Source organism: Schistocerca gregaria, chromosome 6 (assembly GCF_023897955.1).
Source record: "Schistocerca gregaria isolate iqSchGreg1 chromosome 6, iqSchGreg1.2, whole genome shotgun sequence".
In the NCBI taxonomy this organism is placed as follows: domain Eukaryota; kingdom Metazoa; phylum Arthropoda; class Insecta; order Orthoptera; family Acrididae; genus Schistocerca; species Schistocerca gregaria.
Genome location: NC_064925.1, coordinates 94,786,253 through 94,812,917, shown reverse-complemented (window position 1 = coordinate 94,812,917; position 26,665 = coordinate 94,786,253). Strand labels below are relative to the sequence as shown.

Sequence of the window (26,665 nt, the reverse complement as noted above, 5' to 3'; positions counted from 1 at the left end):
GAATGGATGCATGCCGTATCCGGCAACAGGGCTGGTGACAGAACGCGTGTTGTATATGGCAGCAGGACTGGTGGCACAGCGTGTGCTGTATCTGGCAACAGGATTGGTGCCTTGATGGGTGTTGTATCTGGCAACTGGATTGTTGCCTTGATGGGTGTTGTATCTGGCAACAGGATTGGTGCCTTGATGGGTGTTGTATCTGGCAATAGGACTGGTCCCATGTTGGGTGTTGTACCTGGCAACAGGATTGGTTCCTTGATGGGTGTTGTATCTGGCAACAGGTTTGGTGCCTTGATGGGTGTTGTATCTGGCAACAGGATTGGTGCCTTGATGGGTGATGTATCTGGCAACAGGATTGGTGATAGAATGCATGCCGTAGCAGGCAATGGGGATGGCGGATGCTATTCGTGTTGGGGCTGACGACGATGCTTTGGACAGCGCCTGTCTTAAAGGTATGGAGGCTACACGTTTTGTGGTTAGATGGGCTGCTGGTGATGTTTTGCCTGTCGATGAGGCTCGAAGAACTGCTCTTGGTTTGGGTGGCAACGCAACTTCAATTGAAGGTGCCGACGTCACTTGTGTCATGCCTGATGAGACATGTGTCGTAGATGGGGACGTGGCGGGAGATGCCACGTGTGTACCAGCTGCTGGTGCAAGTTGTGTTGTGGATGGCAATATGGCTCTAGATTCCAGCTGTGTTGTGGCCTCCTCGGCCACTCCTGTTGTGGCTGGTGCTGCGGCTGGAGCAACCACTTGTGGTGCAGCTGGTCGTTCAGCTGGTACTGTGGATGGTGACGCAGGTGGAGACGCCTCTTCTCTTGTGGCTCCTGCTGGCTCTCCTCCTGTGTCCGGCAACGTGGCTGGCGACAACTGCAGCGTTGCAGTGGCCGACGTGGCTGGTGACGCCGCTGTAGTCGCTGATGCTGGCTCCTGTAAGAAAAAGATATAATAGATGATGTTAAGACGTTGCTAAATGTGTTCCATGTGATACAAATTGAGAGAAGATCTATTCACAATAATTTAGATCATTAAAGTAACGTTAAATATTGCCAGTTCTTTGGTACATCTATTCAGTACATATTTTAACAGCCCATATAGTGACATTATAAATACTGTGAGATTATATTGGTGTATAAATTATTCTCGTGGAGTTTATTTGTCCGGGATGGATCTTTAAGAGCTTGTTATTCTGCGTATTAATTTAAACATTAGCAAAAGACTATCACTGCTCGATATTTCATACAATGAGACAGTCTCATTCACAACATGAGGTTGTGATAACTCTCAATCGCTTGATATGGACCATGCCTGCAAGCTCACATCTGCACTTACGAGAAGAGAGGGGAGCATGCACATATCCACCTTGCAGGGTTTCATTGTGGTCTGTGTCCTACAAACTTATACTGGCGGTACAAAATAATATGACCGAATATTTAATATGGTTTTGGGCCGCCTCAAGGACACAATACACAATAGGTTCTGGATGTCGCGGATTAGGCCTTTGTGCCTGTACCAGCAATCTGCTCTGTCGTCACATCTGCCACTGTTAACCTTCAATCCTGCTCTACAGTCCGCAAATGATTCCGACCATTACTTACCGTGATGAGGAGATGACATCCAAGGTCTTATCGCCTACTGCAGGTTTCACCGTCATTCAGCCTCCTTTCATAGCTCTCGACAGCCAAAGAATTTAACCATTTATGAAAGATTGTCCCTAAGCACCTGACACATCAGACTACCCGTTCTCAGAGACACTGAAGTTAGTGCATTTCCGCATTATCGACCCGTATCGTCGCTAGAATGATTCTTCATTTATTTCTTCTCCGTTGCCATACCTTCATTAGCGCACCACCTGTTCCCAATCCCACGAGCGAGCTTTCAGTGTTGAGGTACACAATGGGCATAATGTTTACGCTAATTAGAATAAAGCCACTATTTAATGTCCTGCGGAGATATTTTCCTCATAATTTCCGCATAATAATTTTAGTAAATAGTTCCTTAAGCCATTGGTAAATATAGAAATACGTTTGACGCCTTATGCGAGTGCCACTTTTGAGTCCCATCGATGTATAAGGATTAACCAGTAAACTGGAGAAAGTGACATTTCTTGACTCTTACAAATAATGGAAGCAGTAATTCTGAACATCATTTTTTATGCCACCCACTTGCTAAGAAAGATTGACAAGTTTCACAAAACTGCTTCTAGTGAGTGCACATGCGATAGATGAAAATAGCGCTTTTAAATCAAGTAGGCTGCTCCGTCGCTGCCTCTCAGAAGGCAGGCACCACGGCGGCCCTCACCTCCGTGCTGTCCAGTGGGTGGCCAGGGGCGGTCTTCTCCGGCGGGTCGTCTGCCTCTCTCCCCTCCCCAGAGGCACAGCAGGGCAACCACCGGCGAAACCGGCGAAACATCTTCTGCAGGATAGAAACACACTAAATATTGTCTGATATTGTGTGTGAATGCGCTGCTCTGTGAACGCATCACACTTGGAATAGACAATAACGCAAAGTTGTAACGGTTGTAACGTACCAGTCCAATTAGACAGTTACATGGATCGATGAATAATTATTCTGTTACGTAGCACGAAACAGTATTATGTGAACTTTAACTGGGATTTGGTTAAAGAAGGTATCTCCGAAAGAGAATAACAGTTAGTGGACAGGACTAGGTTCAGGAAAAATGTATGAAATCTTGATATAGCTTGATAATCCTTGATTAATTCTGCAGGAGAATCAGCTTGTTAAGTGCTCTTAAATATATAAAAAATCATACACGTCTGAGCTAATCTGGATTGCGAGAACCTTGACAGGGAACTGAACAAATATCGATTGAGTCACGGAATGTCAGCAACGGCATTTCGTTTAGAATTAAATTTTAAAAAGAGAAACACACGAAAAAACGTGTATTTAATAGGAAAGCCTTAATTTACCCTGGACTGTTAGTACTGAATATAGTCGGTAAAACCGACTCAAAAGCATATATGAGTCGCACGATCATTTTAAATCAGGAGTGCCGTGGAAGATATGGATTACGCACACACAAATATTACGACTAACCATTCATACACAGAAACAACTTGCTCAATACTGTTATAAATGAAACATCTAAGTTGGTTTAGAGAGAGAACAGCCAAGATGGCCGAATACTTAAATAGAAAATTATTCCAAAATTAATAAAAAATTCGCTAGACGGTTATGGAAACAATGAATCCGAACTACTTTCTATGTTTTTCAAACGAGTGTGATGTATCGGCCTACCTCTATGAGCAAATGTTTTGTCTGAAAGCATAATGTGTGTATCTTGTACTTTTTCTTAAGCGGTTGTAGCAGCTTTATGTGCAAATTCGGACTACTTAATGTAATTCGCTCCTGTGTGTACGAGATTGATGTCTGTCTAACGGCGGACAAGGACAGAAAGGACCACTTATTACATACCTGTTCCGAAGAACTGGTGTCCGGATGCAAAAAATGGACGTTTAGGCTTCTTCTCAGATGGTAATACGAAGCTTTCACAACTCACTTATTTAAGTTAACTGTTAGATATGGATTACGCACACACACATATTAAGAATAACTATTCATACACAGAAACAAGTCGCTCTAGAATTTAATAAATGAAACATCTAAATTGGGTTTGAGAGAGAACAGTGAAAATGGTCGAATACTTTAATAGAAAATTATTCCGAAATTAATACAAAATTCGCTAGTCGGCAATGAAAACAATGAATCCGAACTACGATCTATGTTTTTCAAACTAGTATGATGTATAAGCCTACCTCTATGAGCAACTGTTTTGTCTGAAAGCATATCGTGTGTGTCTTGTATTATTGTGTGTTTCTTGTACTATTCCCTAAGCAGTTGTAACAGCTTTATGTGTAATTTTGGACTACTTAATGTAGTTCCATCCTGTGTGTGCGAAATTGATGTCTGTCTAACGGCTGACGAGAACAGCAAGGAGCACTTATTACATACCTGTTCCGAAGAACTGGTGTCCGGCTGAAAAAATGGACGTTTAGGCTTCTTCTCAGATGGTAATACGAAGCTTTCACAACTCTCTTCTTTAAGTTAACTGTTAAGTTATGGTTTTTTCAGAACACCTCGAGACAATACTAGAGCGCACGAGAACTATACGAACTCGCAATGTTACTTAGCAACGGCACAGATCGCTTCAAGCGACACTGCATTGTTGACAGACAACCCAGGTACCGATAGATGCGCTGTTAACTGACTGGTCCTACAGATGCTACACAGTATTTCAGTGTCGATATATTACAGCATTTTCATAAGCGTGTCTTTTTTGTACATATGTGTAAATTAAGGAGTGAAATATCTAAAGGCAAAAACTATTGCTTCAAATACGAAATATGTCAAACTGATTTCCGAATATACATCTACATCATACTCCGCAAGTCACCTAATGGTGTGTAGCGGAGGGTACTTTCGGTACCACTATCTGAGCCGTCCCAACTCTTTTCCACTCGCGAATAGAGCTTGAAAAATTTCATTCTTTCACATACTGACCCACTGAACAACTCTTACGTGACTTTAAGTAGTCCCATTCATGACCATTTAAATATTTTGGTTAATTTTTTGTACTAACGTATTGCCTTATGCTATTAAATGATTGCTGAGACGTGCACGGCTCGTGTTCCTGCCTTCATGAATTTTACACCCTGTTGTTAACGTATTTCCACCTCACTACGTTAATTTAAATTACTACTGTCGCTGAGTTGCTACTTTTCCTGACCGTGAGCGGTGGCAGTGTTAGCAGCGCGTATCTATACAGGGTGAGTCACCCAACGTTACCGCTGCATATATTTCGTAAACCACATCAAATACTGACGAACAGATTCCACAGACCGAACGTGAGGAGAGGAGCTAGTGTAATTGTTTAATACAAACCATAAAAAATGCACGGAAGTATGTTCTTTAACACAAACCTACGTTTTTTTTTAAATGGAACCACGTTAGTTTTGCTAGTCCATCAGAACATATAAACAAGTACGTAATCAGTGCCGTTTATTGCATTGTAAAATGTTAATTACATCCGGAGATATTGTAACCTAAAGTTGACGCTTGAAACCTCCGACGTGCAGTTGCGTGTTAAACAAACACGGGCCACGGTCGGCGAGCAGCATCTGCAGGGACATGTTTACGATGACGACCGTGTTTACGAGTGTGGCTGTAGTGCACTGTTGTGGTTTGGTCTACCTGTCGCAGTGTCCGCATGTAGCGCTTGTTGCTATTGTTATTCTGCATTCGTTTTCGTACGCAGACCAACTGTAGTACACCGTGTTACCAGACGTGTGTGGTAGTGTAGTGTTGTAGGAACTGTGACCATGGTGTATTCGAACCCTGAAAAGGCGGAGATGATACTCATCTATGGGGAGTTACGAAGAAATGTAGCTGAATCCGTCAGGGTGCATGCAGAACGGTACCCGGACAGAGAGCATCCAACGTGCTGCACATTACAAAACATCTACCGACAACTGTAAGCAACAGGTATGGTCGTAGCACGCAAACGGGTACGTAAAAGGCCCGTCACAGAAGAATCAGGTGCACTTGGTGTGTTAGCTGCTGTTGCCATGAACCCACACATGAGTACACGGGACATTGTGAGAGCAGGTGGACTGAGTTGAGTCAAAGTAGTGTCATGCGCATACTGCATCGTAATCTGTTTCACCCATTTCATGTGTCGCTACATCAGTAGTTACATGGTGATGACTTTAATCATCGAGTACAATTCTGTCAATGGGCATTAACAGAGAATTCGTTGCAATTCTACCTGTTTACCGATGAAGCGGGTTTCACAAACCACGGGACAGTGAATCTACGGAACATGGGTTACTGGTCCGTGGACAATCCTCGCTGGCTCAGACATGTAGAGCGACAGCGACCGTGGACTGTAAATGTATGGTGCGGAATCATTGGCGACCACCTCATTGGTCCTCACTTCGTTGCAGGGGCCCAAACAGCTGCAACATACATCGCGTTTTTACAGAATGATCTGCCAACGTTGTTCGAAAATGTCCCACGAGAAACGCGTCGGCGTATGTGGTAGCAGCATGGTAGTGCACCTGCACATTCCGCAATCAACACTAGGCCGGCCCTTGACAGGATGTTCGACGAGCGTTTCATAGGACGTGGAGGACGCATAAATTGTCCAGCCTGTTCTCCTAATCTTACACCTATGGAGTTCTTTCTGTGGAGTACGTTAAGGGATGACGTGTACCGTGATGTGCCTACAACCCCAGAGGATGTGAAACAACGTATTGTGGCAGCCTGCGGCGACATTACACCTGATGTACTGCGTCGTGTACGACATTCATTACGCCTGAAATTTCAATTGTGTGCAGCAAATGATGGCCACCACATTGAACATCTATTGGCCTGACATGTCGGGACACACTCTATTCCACTCCGTAATTGAAACCGGAAACCACGTGTGTGCGTGTACCTCACCCCTCATGGTAATGTACATGTGCGTCAGTGAAAAAGACCAATAAAAAGGTGATAGCTTGTGGACGTAATGTGCTGTTCCAGTCTCTTCTGTACCTAAGGTCCATCACCGTTCCCTTTGGATCCCTACGTAATTCGGTGATCTCCGATACACACGATCGAACAGCGGAGGAGTGGTACTCAAGCGCCAACTTTAAGTTACAATATCTCCGGATGTAATGAACATTTTACAATGCAACAAACGGCACTGATTACGTATTTGTTTATATATTCAGATGTGCTAACACAACTAACGGGGTTCCATTGAAAAAACACGTAGGTTTGTGTTAAAAAACATACTTCCGTGCATTTTTTTTATGGCTTGTATTAACCAATTACACTAGCTTCTCTCCTCACGTTCGACCTGTGGAATCGATTTGTCAGTATTTGATGTGGTTTACGAAATATATCCAGAGGTAATGTTAGGTGACTCACCCTGTATACTGGGTGATCAAAAAGTCAGTATAAATTTGAACACTTCATAATAATCTTTTAGGCCTTAGTAAAACTTTACACATCTAGAATGCAGTCTAGAATCATAATTGAATATACGGCCAGAGTGTTGTAAGTTTGAAAATATCTGATAAGTAGATTTACAGTCTACCACCTAAAATTCAACCACTTACTGCAAAAATGATTATTCTCAACAAACCATAAGGACATAGGTACTTTATACTTTCTATTTGGAGCATGAGCAGGAATAATAGGAACATCAATAAGAATACTTATTCGTGGTGAACTAGGTCAACCAGGATCTCTAATTGGAGATGGCCAGATTTATAATGTTATTATTACATTCACACATTTGTAATAATTTTCTTCATAGTAATACCTATTATAATTGGTGGATTTGGTAATTGGCTTGTACCATTAATAATTGGTGCAACAGATATAGCATTCGCACGAATAAATAATATAAGTTTTTGATTACTACCACCCTCATAACTCTTCTTCTTACATCTTCTATAGTAGATAATGGTGCTGGTACAGGATGAACAGTTTACCCCCCTGTAGCAAGAGCTATTACACACGGGGTTGCATCTGTAGATCTAGCCATTTTTTCAGTACACTTGGCAGGTGTATCATGAATTCTTGGTGCAGTAAACTTCATTACAACAGAATTAATATACGATCAGATAGCGCAACTTAAGACCAAACACCATCATTTGTTTGATCTGTAGCTGTTACAGCCCTTTTTCTTCTACTTTCATTTCTAGTTTTAGCAGGAGCTATTACTATATTATTAACAGACCGACACCTAAATACATCATTCTTTGACCCTGCGGGAGCAGGAGACCCAATTCTAGATCAACACCTATTCTGAATTTTTGGGCACCCAGAAGTTTACATTCTAATTCTACCCGGATTTGGTATTATTTCACACATTGCACGTCAAGAAAGAGCAAAAATCGAATCATCTGGAACGTTGCGTATAATTTACGCCATATTACCAATTGGAGTAATAGGATTTATTGTATGAGAACACCATATATTTACAGTAGGAATGGATGTTGAAAGACGAGCATACTTCACATCAGCGACAATAATTATTGCTGTAGCTACAGGAATTAAGGTATTCGGATCTAAATTCAAGTTTAACCCACCATTATTACGTACTCCAGGATTTATTTTCCTACTTACAATTGGTGGATTAACAAGATTAGTACTAGAAAACTCATCACTTTATATTGTATTACATGACACATATTATGTAGTAGCACACTTCTATTATGTTCTATCTATGGGAGCAGTATTTTCAATTACAGGAGGTGTTATTCAATGATACCCACTATTTACACGATTAACTTTAAACAATACATGATTAAAAATCCAGTTCACAATTATATTTATTGGAGTAAACTTAACATTCTTCCCTCAACACTTCTTAGGATTCTCAGGAATACCACGACGATATTCAGACTACCCAGACACACATACATCATGAAATGTAGTATCAAGAATAGGGTCTACAATCTCTATTATAGGAATTATAATGTTCATTGTAATCATATGAGAAAGAATGGTTACAAAAACCGAGAAATTATATTCAGAGCTAATATAAGAAGATCAACAAAATGACTACAAAATAACCCACCTGCAGAACGCAGTTACTCAGAATTACCGTTAATCTCTAAATTCTAATATGGCAGATTAGTGCAGTAGATTTAAGCTTTACACATAAAGGTTTGACACACCGACGTATAACTTGCATCGTGTTCCTAGGAAGACGAGTTATGACTTGGCACTACATAATTGTACATACGGGGCGTTCAAAAAGTCCCTCCGCAGTGCCGCATTATTGTTAGCCACGCGTGCCGTATGCTGCAATGAACATACCGAAATGAAACTCAGTGAAGTACAAGTTATTAATTTATTCAATATTCGTTTTTACTTACAGATTTTCACATTAAATGTTGAAAGTGTCCCTCCTGTTGTTGAATACACAATTCATCGTCTAATGATGTTTCCAAACACAAGCTATAACATTTCTTCTGTAACAAAAATGTTCAAATGTGTTTGAAACCTTATGGGACCTAACTGATACGGTCATCAGTCCCTAAGCTTACACACTACATAGCCTAAATTATCCTAAGGACAAACACACACACCCATGACCGAAGGAGGACTCGAACCTCTGCCAGGACCCTTCTGTAACAGAAGCAATGAAAGTGGACATTGCAGTTTTCAATTCATCGATGGATTTTGGACGGTTTTTATAGACAATTGCTTTCGCTGCACACCAGAAGAAAAAGTCAGGTGGTGTTATGTCAGGCGATCATGGAGGCAAAAGTCCATGTGAAATTGTGCGATCACCAAAAACAACCCTAAGCAGTGACATTGAAACACGAGCTGTATGCCCGGATGCACCATCTTGTTGAAACTAACCATTCAGTATTTCACGTAACCCAAGTTCTCTATGAATGGGTACAGAATGTCACTGCAGTATCTTTGTGCGTTTGTTGTTTCGTTGATAAATACGGGACGCACAATCTGACGTCTAGAAATTGCAATCCAAACTCCTGTTTTTACAGATTGAAGTGGTTCCTCGTGAATACACAATGGATTTGCAGTATTCCACACACGAGATTTTTGCGAGTTCATGTACCCGGATAAATGAAACCACGTCTCATCAGTGAAAAACGTTTAATGATGAATATCGCTTCCATTCTGCTGAACGAAATTTTTGAACCATTGATAATAATGCAGTCTCGTACCACGATCAGTATTTTTCAGTTCTTGCGCGACTGTCACCTTGTAAGAGAAAAGTTCTATTTTTTTCGTTACAGCTGTATGGGCCGTTCCGACACTAACATCGATTTCTTGGGATAGTTTCCTTACTGACTCGATCGGACTCATGGACATTTTATCGGAAATATCAAGTGGTTTATCCTCAGACAAAACGCTAGGACGATCAGTTCTCGCTGCATCTGTCGCTGAACCCGTACTTCGAAATTTGTTAATCAAATCTCGCTCAGTATCGCGATGTGGGAGTGTTGTCTCCAGGAAAACTGAATTAAATGTTTGAAGAACTGAAACTGTGTACTTACTGCCAGCTTTGAACACCTGTTGGACTGAAGACACACGTTCTTCAATGTTTAGCATTTTAACAGTGACAAAAACGAAACAAACGAACAAAGGAACTGAACTTAAACGTTCACGTCAACACGTAACGACACACACTAACGATACTACTGAGGCTGGCTGAGATAAACGAAACAGTGGAATGTTGGGAGAGTCCACTTGAAGGGAAGCAACCCAGGCAGGCGAACAATCATACGGCACGCGCTGCTAACAATCGATGGCAATGCAGAGCGATTTTTTGAACACCCGGTATGATGGAGATTTATTGAGGTGTATTTACATAAGTTGTACATACCCATTTTGTTAAAAAAATGTACCCCATTTCGTTATATGTGGCCTGATTATGTAGGCTTTACATATCCCTGTATAGAAACTGAGATTCGGCGAAAAAAAAAGCGATCTCCTCTGTTGAAGTTTTTCTTTCTTTATTTCATGTTACTGTAGATCGGCCTCGTACATGATTGACGTAGAGGATATTCATTGCGGAACTGTTCAACACACTCCAGTGCCAGAAGCTAAAACAGAGAAGTTTGCTGTTGAGATACCGAAAACGTACGTTCGTGTAAGGACCATGACGACGTACGATTATTGAATGATGCAGGAGAACAGGGCGTGGGTGTCGGAGGGGGGACAGTGGTGTAACGAGAAAAAGCATCCACCACGTAAGCTACTGAAGTTGAGCTTGCGAAATATAGATATATACTTTGGAGTCCCCGCACGTCATAGTTTGTCCAACCCCTGAACAAGCAGAGGACAGATAGATGTTGCCTAAAGGGATATTAAAGAAAACTTGTGAAAAGCGAAGCAGCTTAGTAGCTTCATGAGTATTGAGAGCCGAGATGACAAGCCAGTTCTAAGCAAAGAAGGTAAAACCGAGGAATGTATAGGAGGACTATACAATAGAAAAGAACTCTAAGGCAGTATTATAGAAAGAGAAGAGGAAGTAGGTGAAGATGAAATAAGAGATACGATGCTGCAAGGGGAATCTGACATAGCACTGAAAGGTCCATTTCGAAACAAGGCCCCTGAGAGAGACAGCGATGGTAAAGCTATTCCACTTGCTATGCAGGGTATATGAGGCTTGCAAAATAATCACAGACTTGAAAACGGGTGTAATAATTCCAATTCCGAAGAATGCTGGTGCTGATAGGTGTATTACCAAGGTCTTAGTTTAGTAGGTCACGCCTGAAAAACGCTGACACAAACTGTTAGAACGAAAAAACTGTTAGAAGCAAATATCGAAAAAGATTGGTTTGAATTCCGCAGAGAAGCAGAAATACGCCAACCCATACTGACTCTACGACATATCTTCGAAGATTATTATTATTATGTAGTATTCTAGCTAGTGGCAGGTCCATGTCTTCCTACGGAGAATTTCTGATTCCTCTGTTTCCTGTCTTCAGTTTCTTCCTTCAGTCTGCTGTATCGTCTTCCATCGCTCATGTCGTCCAGATGTTGAGTTCTTCTTCTTCTTCCAAGTCGTGCGTTTCCTCCTAATTTCCCTTCGATCACATGATGTACGAGTCCCTCGTGTCTAAGTACATGTCCAATCCAGTTGGCCTTTTTCTGAAGAACTGTACGCAGAATACTTCTCTTCTCTCCTACTCTTCGCAGTACATCGTCATTTTTTATGCACTCTGTCCACTTGATCTCTTCCATTCTCCTCCAGCACCACATTTCAAAGCTCTGTAAGTGGTCCGTGTCTCTGCTCCATACAGTGCAATTCTCAATATGTAGCACTTTATCAGTCTTTCCTCAATGCCAAACTCAACTTGCTGGTCAGCAGAGTACTCTTCTTGTCGAAAGCAGCTTTGGCCATGGCGATTCTTGCTCGGATTTCGTTGGTGCAGTGGCCATCCTTTGTGATAAAACTTCCCAGGTACTTAAACTGATTCACAATTTCCTGTTCCCCATTTCCAACAGTTATCTTCAAGTGTTTCTCACGTTTTGATATGCGCATCACTTTTGATTTTCCGATGTTGATTTCCATGCCGTATTTTCTTCCCGTTTCCACCAAAGTGTTCATCATGTGTTGCAACTGTCTCTGATTTTTGGCGAGCACTACCAGGTCGTCTTCATACTTGACGGTGTTGATGAGACGTCCTCCTACTTTGAAGTTTCCGCATCTTTTCAGCGCTTCTCTCGCCAGCATTTCTCCATACAGGTTGAAGAGACTTGGCGACAGACAACATCCTTGTCTCACTCCCCTCCCTACTTCCACCCTGTTCGTTTCTCCATAGTTCAGTCGTACCTTTACCCTTTGTCTCACGTACAAGTTCCTTATAAGTCTCCGATCCCTCCAGTTGATTCCTATTTCCTTGAGGGTGTTCATCAATATATTCCAATTGACTCTGTCGAAGGCCTTCTGCCAGTCTATAAAACAAGTGCAAACTTCATCGTTAACGGCCAAAACACTCTCTGACAATATCCTCATCATGCCAATGGCGTCTCTGGTCCCTTTTCCTTTCCTGAAACTGAACTGGTCTTCTCCCATCACTTCTTCAGTTCTTTTTCCCAACCGTCTATTTAGTATTCTTGCAATGATCTTTGCCACATGCGACATCAGAGTAATTGTTCTATAATCACTACACTTCTTGGCTTGCTTTTTCATCTCAAGAGTAACCATTGGGTAGTCCAAAAAGTGTTCAGGCCGTTCTCCAGTTTCATAGATTTTGTTTATGAGTTGTGTCAGAACTTTCAAACTTTCATTTCCTATTTCTTTAAGCCAATACACTGGTATGTCGTCATCCATTGTAGCTTCCCTATTCTTCATATCCTTTATCGCCTTCTCTACTTCCCTTGTCAGTATACTGGGCGCTTTTTCATCTTCGTCTATAGCTTCCTCTGGCTCTATGTCGATATCATCTGGCCGATATTTTGTATCATATGGTTTCCTTATACATTCTTTTCATGTTTTCAGCACTTCCACTTGTTCAGTAACCACTTGTCCTCTAGAATCTTCTACTCCGAACGTCCTTACACTTTTGTTCTCACCTTCTCCCAGTTCCTCCATTTTCTGGTATATGAGGTCGTACCTTCCTCTTCTTTGTAGTTCTTCTATTTCGTCACGCATTTCTACTAAGTTCTTTTCCTTCGCTGTGTCTGTTTCCCTCCTGAGGGCGTTGTTAAGTCTTCTATATTCATCTTCATTAACATTTTTACAATTCCTCCTTTCCTCTATCTTCCGAAACGTCTCATTGGTGATACAGGGTTTTCTCGCTCTCTTTGTTTCCATCACAACTTGACTCTTCAGAGCATTTAACAAAACCATTTGAACAATTTGCCACTGATCTTCCGCACTTGCACTTGTATTTTTGTGTCTCATTTCGTTAAATTATTTCTCTAAAGATTCTCTTACTGCCACCTTATTCTCTCTTAGCTTTTCCAAATCCCATCCCTGTTTTCTCCTCCCATGCTGTCGGATCTTCTTCAGCCTTGTGTTGATATCTGCAAACAAAAGGTTGTGATCCGAGTCGATGCCGGCAGCCGGCGTAGTCTTGGCGTCCTTCGCACTGCCCCTAAACCTCTGTTTGACGAGTATGCAGTCTACCTGATATCTGTTCATATCTCCTGGGCTCTTCCATGTGTACAGTTTACTCATACTTCTCTTGAACTAAGTGTTCATCACCACCACATTATTTCGGTGACAGAATTCCACTAGCATTCCTCCTCTGTTATTTCTTTTTTCTAATCCATATTGTCCAACAATGTTTTTAATTCATTGCATTGTCCAACCACACTATTCCAGTCACCCATGATTATGGTATTTACTTTTCCTGTTCCTTCAGACTGAATGATGTCTTCTATTTCATCACACATTTTCTCCGCTTCTTCGTAATAGTGATCTGACTTTGGCATGTACACTTGGATGTCTACTGGTTTTGCACTTATTTTCACAAACATTAAACGGTCACTATGACACATGACCTCATTCACACTTTGCACTAATTGATTTCCCATAACTATTGATAGGCCACATTCAAAACTTTTACCACCGGAATAAAACATTGTGAAATTTGCTGATACTATTTCGCCACAATCTGTCCACCTCACTTCACTTAAACACATTATGTTCACTTCACATTTGTCCACTTCTCTCTTCAGATTTTCCAGTTTTCCTCCTCTTTGAAGTGTTCTCACGTTTCATGTCCCAATCCAGAAATTAAAATGTTCATCTCTTTTGATGACACCACCCGAAATCCCCCCCACCCGGTGATCCGATAGGGGGAGTAGTTTATCTGCGGAATATTTTACTCTAGGAAACGCCATCATTATCCTTCATCTTCCAACATTCAGGAAATATAATAATGTGGTAGTCTTTCCATTTCCTTTTCACATAGCAGCCTCATGGTTGACTAAGGTTGCTTTCCCCCATGAGTCATCGATCTTGACCCATCCGAAGCATCATATGCTCTGTGCATCAATTCCATGCTGGTGGTCGCTGCTGCCCTGTACCAGAGGAAGTATAGGATTGGGAAAAGAAAGACCCCTAGCCCTCGAAACCTAATAGCGCCAGGGTCGGAAAAACAAGAGATGGCCAGACAGGAAAGGTAACAGTGAGGAGCCTGGCATAAGTAAGTGGAAACATTTCCAGGACTCAGCTCGGGGCCCCGTGGTTGCCAGCCACGTACTCAGTAGGTGCGAGTCCCCTGGAGAAATTCGAAGATAGACTGGATTAAGCAAACCTGCGTTTGTAGCATTTGTAGATTAAGAGAAAACGTTTGAACATATGGACTGGAATACACTATTTGAAATTCTGAAGGTACCAGCGTGAAACGCTAGAAAAGAAAGGCTATTTACAAAAATGGTTCAAATGGCTCTGAGCACTATGGGACATAACTTCTCGAACTTAGAACTACTTAAACCTAACTAAACTAAGGACATCACACGCATCCATGCCCGAGGCAGGATTCGAACCTGCGAACGTAGCGGTCGCGCGGTTCCAGACGGTAGCGCCTAGAAGCGCTCGGCCACTTCGGCCGGAGGCTATTTTCAGTTTTTAAAGAAAGGAAAGTCCAGTTGGTGGACGGTCGTGATGGGGGAGCAGTGATCGACAATCCAGAGAACTTTGGAGCCTATCGAACGTTATTCAATCTGCACATTGGGGAAGCAGATAATATAACCAAGGAGAAATTTGTAAGAGGAGTTAGATTGCAGCTAGAAGAAATGAAAACGTCGATGTTTGCTAATGACAGTGTAATTCTGTTGGAAACTCAGTTGGCGTGCAAGAGCAGTTGAAAGAAAGAGATTGAGTCTGTAAAAAAGGGGGTGTAAGTTCGATTTCAATAAAAGTAAAAAAAAAGGATAATAGAGTGTAGGAGAAATTAATAATGTGATTCTGATAAAATTAGATCAGGATCGACACACTAAATGTAGTCGGGGAGCTTTTCAATTTTGGCACAAAATAACTGATGACGGTCGAAGTAGAGAGGTTATAAAATTCAGACAGGCTACAACAAAGAAAGCGTCTCTGAAGCAAAGGAATTTGTTAACATCTAATATAAGTTTAAATGAAGTCCTTTGTGAACAATAGCCTTGTACGAAGGTGAAACGTGGAGAATAAACAGATCAGACAAGAAGGAAATGGAAACTTTTGATGTATCGTGCTACACTACAATGCTGAAAATTAGACAGGAAGGTCGAGAAACTAATGAGGACGTAGTGTATCGAACTTCAGACATTCATGGTATAACTTGACTAAATGCAGAAACCGGTTGACGAATTACAAACTTGAGGCGTCAATGAAGGGCGAATTTTGTCATGGAGGGATTTGGGGGTTATAGTGGTGATGGCGGTGGAGATTGTAGAGGGAGACCAAGAAGCGAATGCCGTGAGCTGGTCCTAATCAATGTAGGTTGCAGGTGGCTATTCAGAAATGGTGAGGCTTGCACTAGGTCTAACAGCATAGCCAGATGCGTTAAACCAGTGTTGGGACTGAAGTCCACTTCAGCGACAGTAACAACGCGTAAATGCATTTTGTGATATAAAATGCTGTTCGTTTAAAATAACCACTTTAGAAAGGTGAAATGTTACTAAACTTCGCCATACCGAGTAAGTATGGACGTTATTAGCTGTTTTTCAGCCTTTGCTGAATTCTTTCTATGAATCCATCTGTCGTGTCTCGTTTCGCATTTTATTGATATCTTAGCACACCAGGTAGTAATTCAGACATTTATTTACTTGTTTATTTGGCCTCCGGAAGTTAAGGACCGTTAAGCCAGCAGAAAGCTAAATAATAACATACGGTGTGACACAATAATGACTTGATAGTGTTATAACTATAACAAAGGGCCTTAGAAGCCTGCAGTTGATTTACATGCGTGTAAGATATGTCACCATATGTTTTAGTAATGGAAAAGATAGGAGGGCAATATAACAACATCAATGACTAAAAATACTGTACTGGTGCAAATATAAACAAATGTGAACTTTCACATTTAACGAAACCGTTGACCATACTGTGTATAAACTGTAGTCGGTAGTTTAACAGAGTTAAGTGTTCTAGCACAAAACTAAAAAAATAGCAAAATTTTCGAAGCCTAAGCTGAAATAATTATTAATACAAAATAAATGTTAACATGAAAAGAGAGTGAACATAATCCCGGAGCTGCGTTATTACCCGAAACATATTTCGGTAGTATGTAAAAATTTAAATACTACATTCAGCATTAATCAAGAAAAGTAGAATGGTGATATTCGTAGAAAACACTATTTTCAGACGACGTATTTGTTGCTAAAAAGACTGTCTGTGCGTCTCCCATTTTGCAAAAACAATAGCTTCTGTATTCTTAGTTCAGTCACAAAAGGGGTTGGAGTAATTCCAGCGCGTTGTGAGTGCATCAGAAAACTTTCAAGATTCAACTGCACACGGCAGAGAGATATCCGCAATCTAGGTAAGAGAACGTGACAAAACCAGAGTCACACAGGATAAGAGACTGAGCACAGACATAAAATATTCCATAATAATGTGTGCAACCGTTTGGCTGACTATAACATTTTATGTAATTGCATACACGGTTGCTGAGCTCACAGCCACAAAATGACTAAAATATCACCCGGTAATGTCTTAATTATCTGCCACTGTAACAGACGAGCATCAATTCAGCGGCTGCAGCTCGTGGTCGTGCGGTAGCGTTCACGATTCCTACGCCCGGGTTCCGGAGTTCGATACCCGGCGGAATCAGTGATTGTCTCTGCCTCTTGATGACTGGGTGTTGTGTGATGTCCTTAGGTTAGTTAGGTTTAAGTAGTTCTAAGTTCTAGGGGACTGATGACCATAGATGTCAAGTCCAATAGTGCTCAGAGCCATTTGACAAATTTCACAACATCAAAATATCGTCTCAGACAGAAAGTTGGCTTAAATTTGACTTGGTTCTCCCAGAGCCAGATGTGGACTCCAGATTTAGTGAGCAGCACCGTACTTATTTTCAGCTTAAGCGGTATCAGGTACACAGTAATAGTATATGATGTAATTATTTAATTTAGTGTGTTGATCGTATTGAAATGTGGTGATATATCTGTCCGTTTTATGTCGTATGGAGAAGATCCTGGCAGGTCATTTATCATTGTTCTACCGACGCAGAAAGTCCGCAGTACTAGTCACTAATGACAAGAGCTTTGACGGTCCGCGACGGCGAGAACATCGGATCAGCATTATCAGCATCTACTCTATATATTATTGCAAATTTGTGTTCGAAATGAATACATGACAATATATCAGTTTATAAGAAGGTGTCGTGCTTGTATTCACGCCAACGTACTGGAAGTAAAATGACTCTTATTTAAATGTGTGTTAACTACTACGGCTATTGAGTAACGTAGTAACTGTACCAATCAACAAGACTAAGATGGTAGCAATTTCACTTAGTTAGAGACACCGTTGATAATAAGTAATTGATCCATTTGAAGGATGGATAGGTCTTGAAGCCAACCTCATCCTGATCAGTAAACACTACTGTGAAAGCTGTAATGGTCACATTATTTCAGAATACATGTAAATACGTCGGAATAGGTACCAAAATTTCAACTATCTACTCTGATGCGTCAGAATTAATGTCTTGGAAAATCTGGAAAAGGAAAAACTTCTTTTAATCTAACGAATTTTGAAAAATGCAGCATCATACATTCTTTTCGTTACTTGGGATGTAAATTTGATCTTGATAGTCGTTTAAAAGTAATCACAGACCTACAGGAGTACTCGTACATTACTCCCGCAATGGAATCTGTGAACATTACTTATTATCAGTTTCAGATAAGAGATGTGTATGATTCTAAAGTGGGCATAGAAATTTGGAAGAGCCACAATTATTACATTTTCATGTCATACATTAATTGACATTTAAGAAGAAAACAGTTTAAAATGATGTATTCCGTTATTACGCAACAAACCTCTTAAAGAATATCTATGGCCGATCGAATTTTATCAAGTTGATTTTCCATCGTTTTCGTGGAATGAAAAATGTTATTCTCGCGTGGAGACTAAGATTTATTGGAAACTTAAAAGGCAGTTCCTTCCGAACTAGGCCGACTAAATAGAAACTGAAATACATTTCATATTGAAAAATATACAAAATTACTTCGTACGTGGTGTGATCCCCTAGATTAAAACAGTCATTTATACTAACGAAAAGTTTCTTTCAAGAATATTAATTAAAATGTGGTACATCAAAATGAAGAGTAGAGCGTTTTGTCATATTCAGAACACACTGACGAAGCTCTAGCATTCAGAATCCTCATGATATACTAGCTACACAGCTCACATAACCGATGGAAGAAAGCATCATGCATGCACAAGAAGGGGGATCTCAAACATCCAAATTGTTTTAACGATTTCCACGATATCCGTAATTCTCTGTAGCCAGGGGGACACTCACACTGGGATAGACATCGAACGAGCTGGAAGCACCTGATCTTCAAAGATGACTATCAAGATGTCAGTACCAAATACAAAGAGCAGATCCATTTCCCAAGATCATGAGAGAGTAAGAGAGAGAGAGAGAGAGAGAGAGAGAGAGAGAGAGAGAGAGAGAGAGAGAACGCTGGGGGGAGAGGGGGGGCGAGAGAGAGAGCAACAAATTTAAAGGATCTCTTCCTCGAAAGACCGCAATTATTTCATTGTGTCCCAGTGTGAGGTGTAAGTTTTAAATCTGCCTCAAAGGTATCTAGAGACTTCCTCTGTGATGGTAAGAAAGCATTGCGCCTTGTGGCGTCACCCTCGGAGTTGCGACGATTCAAGCAACAAGATTCAGCCATACGAAGGAAGCTTACGTGAGTTATAAGGTCAGCTGATGATATCACACAGGCACCAAATTTCACCACAAGTCTGCCCAACGCCGCAGTGAAACCTTAAATAACAACTATGTCGTTATTTGTTGAGGATTCTGACTTTCATGGAAAAAATATTTAACTGTTGTATATAACATATTTTCGTTGCGTAATACGTGAAAGAGTAATCGACAAAAATCAAAATGGGCAAAACCCTTGAAAAATAATAATATCTCAGGATATATACACTCCTGGAAATGGAAAAAAGAACACATTGACACCGGTGTGTCAGACCCACCATACTTGCACCGGACACTGCGAGAGGGCTGTACAAGCAATGATCACACGCACGGCACAGCGGACACACCAGGAACCGCGGTGTTGGCCGTCGAATGGCGCTAGCTGCGCAGCATTTGTGCACCGCCGCCGTCAGTGTCAGCCAGTTTGCCGTGGCATACGGAGCTCCATCGAAGTCTTTAACACTGGTAGCATGCCGCGACAGCGTGGACGTGAACCGTATGTGCAGTTGACGGACTTTGAGCGAGGGCGTATAGTGGCCATGCGGGAGGCCGGGTGGACGTACCACCGAATTGATCAACACGTGGGGCGTGAGGTCTCCACAGTACATCGAATGTTGTCGCCAGTGGTCGGCAGAAGGTGCACGTGCCCGTCGACCTGGGACCGGACCGCAGCGACGCACGGATGCACGCCAAGACCGTAGGATCCTACGCAGTGCCGTAGGGGACCGCACCGCCACTTCCCAGCAAATTAGGGACACTGTTGCTCCTGGAGTATCGGCGAGGACCATTCGCAACCGTCTCCATGAAGCTGGGCTATGGTCCCGCACACCGTTAGGCCGTCTTCCGCTCACGCCCCAACATCGTGCAGCCCGCCTCCAGTGGTGTCGCGACAGGCGTGAGTGGAGGGACGAATGGAGACGTGACGTCTTCAGCGATGAGAGTCGCTTCTGCCTTGGTACCAATGATGGTCGTATGCGAGTTTGGCGCCGTGCAGGTGAGCGCCACAATCAGGACTGCATATATATATATATATATATATATATATATATATATATATATATATATATATATATATATATATATATGTATATATATACGATTTTGATGCAAGGTGACTAGAAAGGCTATTATTCAAAGCCTTTATTGAGAAACCTGTATTTTATTGCTAACGAGCTTTGATCTTCAGAACATACTAAATTACATTGACCACATTATGGTGTAATTCCTTTCACATTTCCTGCATCTTATTACAGGTAACTGAAAGCCATAATAAAAGTACCGGTACACAAAAAAAAATCAGGTAAAGACCTCCATTAGTCAAATATACATCCCACTTCGTCCTCCTCAGTGGAACGGTCCACAGAATCTGCACCTCCATCGTCGCTGTCACGGGTATATTTAATTTATTACCACAGCAGGTGGTCCTCATCTCATGCATTTGGTACTCAGCACTTTATACAACTGTCCAAAACTCAAGCACTAGATATGTGTGTGCTAGCAGTCTAAACCAAACTTCAGTTAAAAATATTGAATGCTTCATCGACAATCTAGTATGGGTCAGGGCTTGATAAACCTGAAGTAATCTATGCAGCGGAATAAGGTGGTCTTTAAATGGCTTATTCTCAACCGCATCAAACACTTGTAGCTGCGAAGTCATATCTCCTGGGATGGCTAAGCGATTTGTTTTTATTTCCAAAATATCTGCCTCCACAGCTGGAATCTGTTGCCACTGGAAAGCATTAACGATCAACACACTATGATTATTTAGAAGATCAGCTCGCAAGGCCTCCTGATCCAAACTGAATGGAACCAATCTCTAACCAGTCTGTAAGCAACTCACTGGTCACCCATCCTTCTCCGTTGCAACGAAATATGGCACCAAGCAGCAGCTCTTCCTCTGCCATAGTTTTACGGTTGAAGTTAAAGCAGGATCGCATCTTTGTTCCATCGGAAAGCACTCACATCACGACGATTCACGAACGTAGGTCGACGGGACATTTGCTAGAGTCTTGATGCACGACTTTGCAAGTGTCACATTATGTGACATAAATGGCCGCTTCATTTTATTGCAATGACTTGGAAGTTTATATTTATTGCATTGCCAAGCGTCGATAGACGTGAGTATGTGACATTAATTCCAACTTGATACGTCAACACGTTCCTGAGAAAAATGGTCCTAACTGTCGGACGGACAGACAGACAGTCGGATAACAAATGACCAAAAACAAATTCTTGTGAGATAAAATCAAATAAATTATCTTGGGATTTTTCTCTATAGTCGTATTAAGAAACGTTGCTTCTTGCAAAATTTCAAGACTCCAGGGTAACAGAAAGCTCCTTACAGGTTTTAATGCATCAGTTTACGAGTATGGAAATATGTGACATAAATGGCGTATCGTTTGATTGCATTTACTTAGTAATTTACGTTTATTACATAAACAAGAGATCATAGACCTTAGTGCGTAACACACATTTCAACACGATACTTCTTCCTATTCTTGATGATATGGGTTTTTAACAGTCTAGCAGATATGCGCACAACTAAGCATTGTTGAGTCAGGAAACCCTAAAAATTATTCCGTTTATTTAAGTTATTAATCTTCAAACGGAGAACATGACTGTGACTCTCATTCACACTAATACGAGGGTTATTTTTGTTTCAGGGAGCAATCAGATGCGAAATTAAAACCACAGTGAAAATACAATGAAGCTTTCCGCAGATGCGGTTCACAGTGTCTCTACTTTGTCCGATGATCTCTTCACTTCGCACTTTTTAGTCCTGAGCGCACAGTCAGCATGTGAAGATGCCTAGCCGGCCGCTGTAACCGAGCGGTTCTAGGTGCTTCAGTCTGGAACAGCACGACCGCTACGGTCGCAGGTTCGAATCCTGCCTCGGGCATGGATGTGTGTGATGTCCTTACGTTAGTTATGTTTAAATAGTTCTAAGTTCTAGGGGACTGGTGACCGCAGATGTTAAGCCCCATAGTGCTCAGCCATTTGAACCATTTTGAAGATGCCTAGAACAACATACTTTCCTTCCAAATGTTTAGTGGGTGCCCTCATCATATTTCTTCGTGTTGAGGGGTGCTGGGCCACTTCATGCAGCTCGCATTATGTAATTCTTACATGCTACAGCAAATCACAGCAATGGTTCAGGAGCGTACAAACGTTCACGATGCAGGCCGTTGTACACGATGGAGGTGTTGTTCTCGTAATTGGCCATCTTTGACGGGATGTATCCAATGCAAGAGCTCCGACCACGGAAACTCCCTAGTTCTTCATTGATGCTGACGTTACTACCGAGAATGAAACTGTCCTGGCCGTTAAAGTTGAACAAATCAAAGACTTCGTGGATTGGGGTGAGTCTGACCTGTACACTACGAATCTGTCGAACACTGAGATGGTCAAACGTGACAACACAACAGGAATGACATGGAGAAGATCTCAACACCAGTCCTGTCGGTGGTCCAGAAGGTTTCCAGGTTCGTTCTTCCCGCTTTCAACCTTCACATTAGATAGAGAAGCCCCAGGAAGGACACGGCTTCAGGTTTGTCTGTCTTTCCGTACAAGGCTTCCGTCTTGTTCTCGCATCTTTTACTATATTTCTTGATCTTCTCGTTGGTCAACGACGATCTGAACAGTTTCTGGGGTAGTGGAAAGACTGAGGGTATCCTCGGAGGTATTCCCAGGCTTTGTCTTCCTCGTCGTCCAGGAGCAAGTCTGAGGATGTTCCACGACCTGCTATTGACCCTGTGCGTGCCTGGGCTTTTCTTCATCCACTTGGTGACCCTCCCCCCACTTTACGAGGTACATCTCTGGCCTTTGGTTTCATTCTCAGTGGCATCCTCACTTGACTGAGTGTCGTCCTCGCCCCCATCATCAGGTCGTGGTTCATTCTTTGGGCCTCCCTCCAAATTCCTGTCAGCCTCCTCCTCTTCCCGCACTCGTTTCCCAGTACGTAGACCACATCTGAAAGACAATATAATTACAACATAACGTAATACAATAATTTATTTGGGGGGCGTCATCAGTCTTCTGACTGGTTAGATGCGGCCCACCACGAATTCCTCTCCTGTGCTAACCTTTTCATCTCAAAGTAGCGCTTGCAACCTACATCCACTATTATTTGCTGGATGTATTCCAATCTCTGTCTTCTTCTACAGCTTTTGCCTACTACAGCTGCCTCTAGTAGCATGGAAGTCATTCCCTCATGTCTTTACAGATGTCCTACCATCCTGTAGCTTTCCCTTATCAGTATTTTCCACATACATCTTTCCTCTTAGATTCTGCGCAGAACCTCCTCATTCCTTACCTCATCAGTCCACATAATTTTCTACAATCGTCTGTAGCACCACATCTCCAATGCTTCGATTCTCTGCTGTTCCTGTTTTCCCACAGTCCATGTTTCACTACTACACAATGATGTACTGCAGAAGTACATCCTCAGAAATTTCTTCCTCAAGCTAAGGCCGATATTTGATATGAGTTGACTTTTCTTGGCTAGGTATGCCCTTTTTGCCATTGCTAGTCTGCCTTTGATGTCCTCCTCGCTCCGTCTGTCACTCGTTATTTGGCTGCCTAGGTAGCAGGATTCCTTAACTTCTTGTCCAGCTATATTGATGTTAAATTTCTTGCTGTTCTCATTTCTACTGGTTCTCGTTACCTTCGTCTTTCTTCGATTTACATAATTATAATATAAAAAATAGATGTACACGTAGATGACAAGATATGGGATAGCGATATGCACATATACTTATAAGGGTCGTATCGCGTACACAGGGCATAAAGGGGCAGTCTATTGATGGAGCTGTCATTTGTACTCAGATGATTCATGTGGACAGGTTTATGGCCGCACGATGGGAATTAACAGAGTTTGTACGCGCAATGGCGGTTGGAGCTAGACAAATGGGGCATTCCGTTTCGGGAATCGTTAGAAAAATCAAAATTCCGTGATCCACAATGTCAAGAGCGTGTCGAAAATACCAAAATTCAGGCATTACCTGTAGCCTCGGAGAACGCAGTGGCGGAAGGCCTCGTTCTGAACTCATGGCTCAATCATCAAAAATGTAGCTAGTGATGATTCCAAGCTCGGATGCAAAGAGGCCTAGGTGTTATTCTGCGATATTCAAAAGTTTTATGGATGTGTTTTATAAACCATTCTTGAAGATTAAACTTGTGCAAGTCAGGACGATGATGATGTAAAAAAGTTATCACCACTTTGAATTTAAGTTACACTTCTTTTTTATTACTTTTGTTGCAGTATCACGTAACTCGTTCCAAAACACCATTTCACAATATAAAACATATTTGAAAATATCTTCCTCACTGTTAAAGTTCACATTTCATAAACTGACTAAAATTTGCGTCTTTTTAACATGACAACGAAAGCTTGACTCTCTAATAACCGCTTACGCGGTCAAAAATCAGAGTTACAAGGAAGTGAAAGATCATAGTGACAAAAGAAAGAATACCCATAAGAATAATATCATTGCAATATATACATACCGATGTATCGAAGTACCTCTACATTAATGAAATCAAATCTGAATGTTGTCACAGTAATATTTTAACTATTTTACAGAAACACAGTAGGATATTGCTGGTATCGAGAGGTTGAGGTGAGGTGCCGTAATGGTTACGCAATTGAAGTACCATTACAATCTGAGGTCATCAGTCCCCTAGCCTGACAGGCATGGCTGTAACGGATCGTGCAGGCAAGTGTCTATACCTGAGTCAACAGATGGGAACGTTTGCAAGACAACAACCATCTGCACGAACAGTTAGCCGACGTTTGCAGCAGCATGGACTATCAGCTCGGAGACCATGGCTGCGGTTACCATTGACGCTGCATCACAGAGAGGAGCGCCTGCGATGGTGTTCAAAAATGGCTCTGAGCACTCTGGGACTCAACTGCTGTGGTCATTTGTCCCTTAGAACTTAGAACTATTTTAGCCTAGATAGCATGAGGACATCACACACATCCATGCCCGAGGCAGGATTCGAAACTGCGACCGTAGCAGTCGCGCGGTTCCGGACTGAAGCGCCTTGAAATGCTCGGCGACCGCGGCCAGCAGAATCTGTCACTTAAGACAGGTGCCACATTGGTAAAAATCTAGAAAACACTCTTAGAAAAGTGAGATATGATTAAACCTGCTCCAGAAACGAGCACAAAAAGGTAGGGTGAGTTAAGCTAGAATGGAGAGAACGTACGTCTTTACCCGTCAAGCACTAGTGAATGAGGCAACCTCCTGAAGCACATGGGAGTAATTAACAAGGACAACAATTGTCGATCTCAGCAGTACCTGTGGTTCACCTAGGTGTTGTAAACTACAGTAAAATCCCCCTGCAGCATTGTGTGTGTGTGTGAAATCCTATGGGACTTAACTGCTAAGGTCATCAGTCCCTCAGCTTACACACTGCTTAACCTAAATTATCCTAAGGACAAACACACACGCCCATGCCCGAGGGAGGACTCGAACCACAGTCGCAATCAGCCGCACTGTCCATGACTTCAGCGCCTGAGACCGCTCGGCTAATCCCGCGTGGCCCTGTAGCCTTGCACGCCACCTTTCTAACGGAGTGATTAAGGAGGGCGGCTAATATTTCGTTCGGCGAACTTGCAAGTGACGCTTGCGTACCAGTGACGGACCGTCAGCGTCCGTGAGACGCCACGCTGTGGCCCCCCAGGTTTCTGCGCGCCGCGGCTGGCGCGACACGGCAAGTGCCCCAGCAGACACGGCGCGCTGGCACCCCGCCAGCTGACGCGAAACCCGCTGGCGGTCGCCGCGGTGCGCTCCCACGCGCCACTTCACACGGCGCTACGAATCCACTCTAAACTGTGAGGTCTCCCAGTTAACAAGCGTGTGTCTGCTTCCTGCACACGTAAATAATGTTTTTACATTTTGGAGTACACACCTAGCTAGCTCCTTCGTCATTTTTAGTTTTTGGTCCTCCCCTAGCTGGTGCAACATCCTAGATATCTGGTACTTCTAATGCAAGTAAGTGAAAAGATGTTTCTGTTATGCCATAAGAGTCTAGTTTCTTTTTATTCCTGAAGCATCCTCAGTGATCTGTATCTTCTGTGCCTATACTTCAAACTTTTTGGAGCTCGATTATCAATAAATCTGTGGAAATAAGATTGTCTGACAAGAGACTCTCATCAATCGAGATAGCGGTTATCAGCTGAACTATGCTTGGAATCCTGTTATAGAGAAACTTCGTAGTCGACGCAGTTATCTGCATAAAGATGGAAATTTTCCTGACACCGATACGCCAGGCTTTCACAGTGGAGGGCGCGAGGC

The 26,665-nt window shown here is 42.2% G+C and overlaps 1 protein-coding gene across 1 annotated transcript; it reads left to right on the top strand.

Moving 5' to 3' along the window:
• Positions 1-385: 385 nt before the first annotated feature.
• LOC126278737 (circumsporozoite protein-like) lies at positions 386-26,206 on the top strand. Its single transcript, XM_049979014.1, has 2 exons — positions 386-932; positions 26,052-26,206. Exons 1-2 carry the CDS (start codon positions 386-388, stop codon positions 26,204-26,206), a joined length of 702 nt encoding a protein of 233 aa, XP_049834971.1.
• Positions 26,207-26,665: the final 459 nt, after the last annotated feature.

Bases quoted from the DNA above. Each gene is read 5' to 3' on its own strand.
- LOC126278737 (XM_049979014.1), top strand. From the start codon at position 386: ATGGGGATGGCGGATGCTATTCGTGTTGGGGCTGACGACGATGCTTTG. The intron at 933-26,051 runs GTAAGAAAAAGA...GTGGCCCCCCAG, and splicing joins AGTCGCTGATGCTGGCTCCT to GTTTCTGCGCGCCGCGGCTG.